Source organism: Podarcis erhardii, assembly GCF_964252035.2.
Source record: "Podarcis erhardii genome assembly, chromosome: 5".
In the NCBI taxonomy this organism is placed as follows: domain Eukaryota; kingdom Metazoa; phylum Chordata; class Lepidosauria; order Squamata; family Lacertidae; genus Podarcis; species Podarcis erhardii.
In genome coordinates, this window is record NC_138509.1 from 4436594 (window position 1) to 4444420 (window position 7827).

Consider the following 7827-nt stretch of genomic DNA (forward strand, 5'->3'; position numbering starts at 1 on the left):
TAGCCCTTTTGGAGGATGACACTTGCTGTTTTTGTTAACAGGTACTGCCACATCCTGTCAATGATTATTGGCTTAATTTCTGGTTCTCAATTTCTCTCTCTTTTCCAGGACGTGTTGGGCTGTGGAAAGACATCTTCACTGTCTCCATGAATGAGAAGTTTGATTTGGTTTACAAACAGAAAATGGGAAAGTGTGACCTCACATTTGACTTTTATTTATAAAGCATAAAGCAAAAGTGCATGACTCTGATATCGGGATCCCAGCTAGAAGTGCTTTCTGCATTCATTTATTACTTGCTGGACACAACACTATACCTGTTGCACATATCAATACTTTTTAAAAAAGGCACCGTGCATTGGGAAGTGAAGGTAAGAAGAGCCCTGCAAGATTGTGGCAGCAAACACCTAGCTCAGTGTTTGCTTTTCAGGTGTGGCCCTGGGCTGATCACCCCTGGCTTATCCATGCATAAAGGCACAACAAGCTTTCTCTGTTGGTTTGTGGGCTCACTGCCCTTCATTCCATAAGTTAATGATGCATTGTATGAAGAAATAACACCCACCCCCATTGCTTCTTCTGAACCTCTTACCCTTCTTTCTCTTTGGACAAGAGGGGGGGGGGGGAATAAGCTTCTCCTTTTTTGTCTCTGCGCCATTCACAGCTGTAAAATTATTTTTACTTGTTCGCTACTTTATCTCGCCCAGGGCAACCCAAAGCAGCTTACAACCAACCAACCAACCAACCAAACAAACAAACAAACAAACAGGCAATAGAGACATTAAAGCAAGACAAAAAACTTTGCCAAGCCCCTACCTGGAACTGGCCACATGTGCTTTACTTGGAAGTAAGGCCCAATTTGTTCAATAGGACTCTTACTCCCAGGTAAGATGGGGATAGGACTGCACCTGGGGGGGTGCTTATTCAGAAGTAAGTTTGTTTCCTTAAAGCACTTTTGCCCCCAAATTCAACAAAAGACTCCAGATCTGCTTAAAAAGATCAGCAGTGAGGCACTGCGCTGATATTACCTGAGGGGATCAGCATTCAGAAAAGGATCATGGAGCTCAGTTCAGCACATTCTGGAAAGCTCCATGCACTTCTTTGCACAACTGATTTGTGAAATGATGGATTTAAGAACAACAAAGTATCTGCCCCTTAGGGCAGAAGCAAGGAAAAGGAATTGAGAGGGAGGTTATCCGAGTCAAAGGTGGCACATTCATGAGCATGTTGCCTTACTTGTATTTTTCCCTAAATTAAGAAGAGGAGCCAGCCCTACTATTAGGCAAAGTGAAGTGACGACTTTAGGTGGTAGGTGCTGGAGGGGCAGGCAGTCGCTCTTAAGTCCCCCAGCCATTCCGCTGCGTTGGAGGGCAGAGCATGTCTTGACCCCTGAACTAGCTTGCTGGTTTAGGTGTGAGCGTGGAGGACACTGCCCCGTCACCACGACTGGATTAAGATTCAACTGCCTGTCTGAATTGGCTTCTGTATGTGGCAGGGGCACCATCTTGCCCTTCACCTCAGGCAGCAACATGCTGTAGGTCGGTCCTGCTAAAAAGCCCCCAACACGTTTCCTCGGAGGGAAGATGGCTGCACAGCTGCCACTCTCCTTCATGTCACTAGGGCTCCTTCAGAAGAACTTCCCGGTGCATTGTTCCTAAACAGAGTCAACACAAATAAGAGAAAACATCCTTCCTCTGTAAATGAAAGCATTCTAAAAAAAAAAGAGATAAATGCCAGGAATACCTGACTGCTATGGAACACGTTCTGTACATGTAAAGTATGTAGTATATACACAGTTTAGGGATGTATACCTTTTCAGAGTCATTGTGTATTTAAAATACTTTATGGAAGCTTTTCAGTGGAAACCTCAAATAATTTCAGTGAACCAGAGACAAGTTCGTTTCAAAGGAAAATGGGTTACAGGCTGAAATGATGTGCTAAATGTTACCTTAGTGTGTGCGTGTCAAGCACTCAGCGTTACTTTCATAACTAAGATAAGGAGAACAATGTGTGATGGTTAAGTGCAGGCTCTTCCTTTTTTGTCTCTCATCAGCTTTCTACCCCTTTCCGCTCTTGCTCTTTTGAGTGCTGGGGAAACAGGGTTTCCCTCCAACAGAGGTTCTGGCAATTGGAAAAGTCCAAGCAACCGTTTAGTAGCAACTTCTCAATTTGTGCTCAGAAAGGCTCTACAGGGCTGTTGTGTATGAGGCAATGAGCACTTTTCCATTATGGGCTATTACAAATTTGGAGAAGATATTTTCCAGTTGCTTGCAGAAAACAGTGGTGATGGCAAAGATATTGGGGGTTCCATCTGACAAATTGTCTCACAATAAGGACAGTGTTTCTCACACTTTTACACCTTGTGCCTCAAATTCAGATCCCCAGATGCCTCCGCTAACCAAACACCAGTTATCTGCTTGATGGTTGAGCTGAGAGAAATAATTGCAGCTGTGTTTGCAGCTGTATCATGGAAGGATATCTGTACTGAGGTAGGGTATTGGAAGTTTTGGGTGGGGGTGAGCTAAATCATTTCCCCTTCCCCACACCTTGTTGCCAGATTCCAGCTCCCCTCAGACATCCACCCACCAAGCGCAGCTTGGAAGGGGAAACAAGGCTGAGTAGAGATGGTACTGAAGAAGGTTATCCACTTGCCTGCATGGTCTGGCCGGGAATCGTAACAAATCTGAATGTTAGAAAAAGAAGAAGAAAATTTCCTGCAGTGAACAGAGCCTGGACTATGATTTGAAAGTCTCTATTGAAACTGGACCAGAACAGAATCTGAACAAATATTTAGATTAACGTAGCTCTCACTGAGGTAGCAGACCTGTACCTAGGTGATGGGACTTGTGAGGCTGCAGGAGAGATTGCCTCTGAGTGCTCATCCATCCATCCATCCACAAAGCATAAGCATGCATCATGTGCCGCCTGTCAGGAAGAAGGGTATACTAGATCCCTTCTCCCAGATACAAAATTTTCTCTCTGTTTTTTTTTTTCTTTTTTGTTATTATAAGGAGAAGCGTTATCTCACGTGAGCCCCAGCTGCAGTCTGAAGTGCAACAATCCAGAAACAGATTTACCACCACAGTGGGAACTAGGCCCAAATTAGATCTCATTAGACCAATTAACTGGCCCTGCTCCACTGTAGCATAAATAACTTATTGTAACCCATAAAAACTCCTGTAAAGGGAGGCCCATAATACTTCAAACAATCACACTTCCATTTCCTACACGAACCAGAACTGAGCAGGCTCTGAAGTTGTGCTGCCCCCCCCCCAACTCTGATTGGCATGAACCTGAGTGAAACTAGAACTACTTCTGGTACAGATGAGCCTGAACTGAAACGGAAACAAGATTTTAACAGTAGGGCTCACTGGTACTTATGTACTCCACTCTCACCTTGCATTCAGGCCCACCCCATAGGTTGAGAAATTAAGATTGGGAATTCTGTGAACCGCCCTGAGACCTCAATAAATAAATAAAATAAAATGTCAAACACTCATTCATCAGTTATGACTAGGTCTGCCAGCTGGCCAGAAAGAATGGGAAAATCTGTTCTTGATCTGCTAGTGAATCTTTTTGAGAAGTTAATTTCTGCAGATACAGTGGACATTTGAAAATTCGGCACCCCTGAGCTACAATTCTGGCCTTCTGAAACCATCTTCCAGTGCAGCCAATACAGCTCCCATCAGCAATGTGTCGTGGTGAAGCAATGTTTAGCAGGTGCAGTGTCTCTTCATAGTGCCCATGTGAATAAAGACTGCATATGTATGATATAGCAGGCATACTCTAATACATAAGCACAGTATAGCAGTTTCTAGTAAACATCAAAGGGCATCTTCTCTGATGGACATGAAAAACAAACTAAGAGCGTGCAGCTGAAAACTGAAAAGAGCAGCCACATACAAGATCAGAATGAAAGCCAAGATGTGTGCTTACTATCTATAAATTTATGTATACCTATTCAGAAAGATTATGTATATAGCCTACAGTTTGCTTGTTAATATAAGAATCAATTATCTTTCATTTTTCTGATTTAATAAAGGGCTGCTAGACCACAATCCAGAGAACCATCTTGCCTCTTTAACAACCTAGTGGTCATGGACCATGATACAACCCAAAGTTCCTTCTACAGCATCTCAGTTCCAGTTCTGTTGCCCACCCTCTTCTCCTACAAAGGGCCTGTCCACACCAGAACAGAATGTGAGCCCCATCCTAGTGTTTGCCTGGACCTTTCCCCTTCACATGCATTCCCTTTCAGTCCTGTTTTAGCCTTGCCAATGTTTTTTTTTGTAACACACATACACTTAGGTGGTCCAGGCCAGCATTGGGATGGGGTGGGCATCATGTGGATGCCCCTACCTTAATGGGGAGACAGTCCAGTGCAAATCCACATTTTCCTCTGTGTGGATGATCCCTCTCTGTGGAGCAGTGCAAAAGTCATACTTGCTCCAAGAAATGGGAGGAAAAAGGGTTGGTAGATAAGATTGCAGCCTGGAGATCCACACTGTAGTAAATTTACAGATGAAGCAGAGAATTTGGTAGGTGCATATTCTGCTGCCCTTTCTACAATTGCACACCCACCCTGGGACTGTGTGATATTCCTGTTTATTACAGGAATACAGGGAGTGGGCACACGGAAGGTACAGGTGGCCTCACTTCATCCGTATGAACACCCTGGTTACAAACCTGGCAATTCTGGCAAATGATGGGGCTGAAAGAGCACAGAAAGCCAGCTTTGGGGTTGTTAAAAGAGAGGGGGCTGTTCTTCAGGTTGTCCCTGGCAGCCCTCCTTTACGATGGCTCATTGAAATCTCTAAAGACGGACAAGCATCAATTATCATTTCCATAGGGTAGAGGGAGGCAGTTGTCTATCAGTGCAGGTGTTGGCAAATGGCGTCAAAAATTTTGTGGCTTGACAGCACTCCTTGTATATTTGTGAGTGAAACGGCTTTTGGTAAACTTTATTTTTATATTTTTAGTACTGTTGAGAATATTTAAGCACTACACATTATACTTTGTGCTTGCTTGCTTATTAAATAAAGACATGTTCCGTGTATGGTGGGTTGTCTGCTTTTTATCTCACCCGAAGAAGGCAAAAAAGCAGCTTGGACAAGGGTGAAGAACCTCAGCCTTGGGAGCGGGATTCAGATGCTAGGACTCTCTGGCTTATCAGGACTCTCCCCAGCCATACCGTCAGACCCTTTGAGGACCCTGCCTTGCACCCTCCTGAGGGGGGTTTGCCTTTGGAATGCTGATACCACTCTCTCTCTCTGTGTGTGTGTGTGTGTGTGTGTGTGTGTGTGTGTTTAGAAAGCAGCCTGTTGTACAAAGGTGATCTTTGCATTCATTGCTCTGTCTCCCTTCACTTTTGGTGCCAAATGCCCCCCTCCCACTTGCCTGGATGTTGCCCAGACGGGAATGTGTTTTTTGGATGAAAAAGATTTTTGATCCTCGAGCTATGAGGAAGGATTAAAAGTTGAATGAATAGGTAGGGAAGAAGATAGCGGCCTCTTAATAATAATAACAATACTAACAATAGCAACAATTTATTATTATTATTATTATTATTATTATTATTATTATTATTATTATTATTATTATTATTATTCTGCCCATCTGACTGGGTTGCCCCATCCACTCTGGGCACCTTCCAACAAATTAAAACACAGTAAGTTATCAAATATTTAAAACTTTTCTATACAGGGCTGCCTTCAGATGTCTTCTACAAGTCAGATAGTTCTTTATCTTGGCATCTGTGGGGGGGGGGCGCGTTCCACAGGGCGGGTGCCACTACCGGGAAGGCCCTCTGCCTGGTTCCCTGTCGCTTCAATTCTCGAAGTGAGGGAACTGCCAGAAGGACCTTGGAGCTGGATCTCGGTGTCCAGGCTGAATGATGGGGGTGGAGACGCTACTTCAGGTATACTGGGCCGAGACCGTTTAGGGCTTTAAGGGTCAGCACCAACACTCTGAATTGTGCTTGGAAACATACTGGGAGCCAATGTGGATCCTTTAGGGCTGGTGTTATATGGTCCCAGTGGCTGCTTCCAGTTACCAGTGTGGTAGCTGCATTCTAGATTAGTTGCAGTTTCCGAGTCACTTTCAAAGGTAACCCCACGTAGAGTGCATTGCAGTAATCCTGGTGGGAGATAACCAAAGCATGCACCATGCTGGCAAGACAGTCCGTGGGCAGGTAGGGTCTCAGCCTGCGAACCAGATGGAGCTGGTAGACAGCCACCCAGGACACAAAATTAACCTGTACCTCCATGGACAGCTGTGAGTCCAAAATGGCCCCCAGGCTATGCACCTGGCCCTTTATGACCATAGTTACCCCATTCAGGACCAGGGAATCCCGCACACCTGCTCACCCACTGTCCCAGGAAACAGTACTTCTCTCTTGTTGGGATTCAATCTCAATCTGTTAGCCACCATCTACCCCCCCCCAACTGCCCAGACACATAGGACATTCACTGCTTTCACTGGTTCCAATTTAAATGAGAGGTAGAGCTATATGAACACCCAGCCAAAACCCCCCTGACGATCTCCCCCAGCAACTTCATAAAGATGTTGAAAAGCATGAGGGAGAGAATAGAGCCCTGAGGCACCCCAAAAGTGAAAGCCCAGGGGTCCAAACACTTACCCCCCCATGACTTTCTGGACACGACCCAGGGGGAAGGAGTGAGACCACTACATAACAATGCCCCCAGCTCCCAGACAGTCCAAAGGATACCATGGTTGACAGTATCAAAAGTCTCTGAAAGATCTAGCAGGACCAGGAAAAAGCTTTCACCTCTGTTCCTTGCCTGCCAGAGATCTTTGACCAGCATGACCAGGGCAGTTTCAGTCCCATCATGAAGCCTGAAACCTGACTGGAATGGGTCCAAAGAGTCTGCATCCTCGAGGCATGCCTGGATTTGTTCTGCGACCACCTGCTCAATTACCTTGCCCAGGAATGGAATATTTGAGACTGGGTGATAACTGGCCCTAGCGGCTGAAGATGTTTTTTTAAGAAGCGGTTTGATGACAGCTTCTTTAAGGGGGTCTGGGAAAACTCCGTCACAGACGGAAGCACTCACCACCCCACAGGGCCCATTGCCCAGCCCTGCCTGGCTTGCTTTTATGAGCCAAGATGGGCAAGGATCAAGGAGACAGGTGGTCGGTTTCACTCATCCAAGCAGCCTGTCCACATCCTCAGAGGTAACAGATTGAAATTTGTATTGCTTAGCCAAGGGCCATCATCAAATCACTCAATAGTACAATTAAAAAATGGTACACCACTCAAAATATAATCTCTCCAATGGTTCCATAATCAGAAATATCACACCAGTTCTGCACAGGAAGTCATACAATTAACAGCAGTAAAAGCTGTACTACCTTGAACTGGCTGTAGGCCTAGGTTTCAGTTATTTTGCTAAGAATTTCCAGAGTTGTTTCTTCACAAACACAATAATATTATCATGTATATATATGTGGGTTATACAGGAATTTAGGACGAAATGGTCATCAGTATGCACAGCTTTATCACCTTGCCATCTTGTCTAGGTGAGATTGTACATATATCCAACTGACAGCTACTGATATGCAGAAATACCCCAATGTTTATTTTACAGACTGTGAAATCTGTGATAATGGCTCAACATGGCAATCTCATATTAATCCAAATGAATTTTAAGAAATCTCCAGCAGATGGGAGTGTAGTGCAAGCAAACCGCATATGCAAAAGGCATAACTGCAGTAACCATTCGCTGCTGCAGGGAAGGAAGTATAGAACCTGTTTATGCGCTAAGACTGCAATCCTGAGCACACTGACTAGGGAGTAGGCCCCAGCGAAAAGTT

At 44.8% G+C, this 7827-nt stretch overlaps 1 protein-coding gene across 2 annotated transcripts in view; it reads left to right on the forward strand.

Annotated features, from left to right (window-relative positions):
- Window positions 1-5048, forward strand: part of SULT4A1 (sulfotransferase family 4A member 1) — a 30739-nt gene extending 25691 nt beyond the window's left edge. For both annotated transcript variants that reach the window (XR_014156349.1, XM_081861037.1), the window contains one exon: window positions 109-5048. Coding sequence is in view for 1 of the 2 variants with exons in the window: in XM_081861037.1 (XP_081717163.1) it covers window positions 109-221 (113 nt within the window). In the remaining variant the exon portion in view is untranslated. The remainder of the gene's footprint in view (window positions 1-108) is intronic.
- The last annotated feature ends 2779 nt before the right edge of the window (window positions 5049-7827 follow it).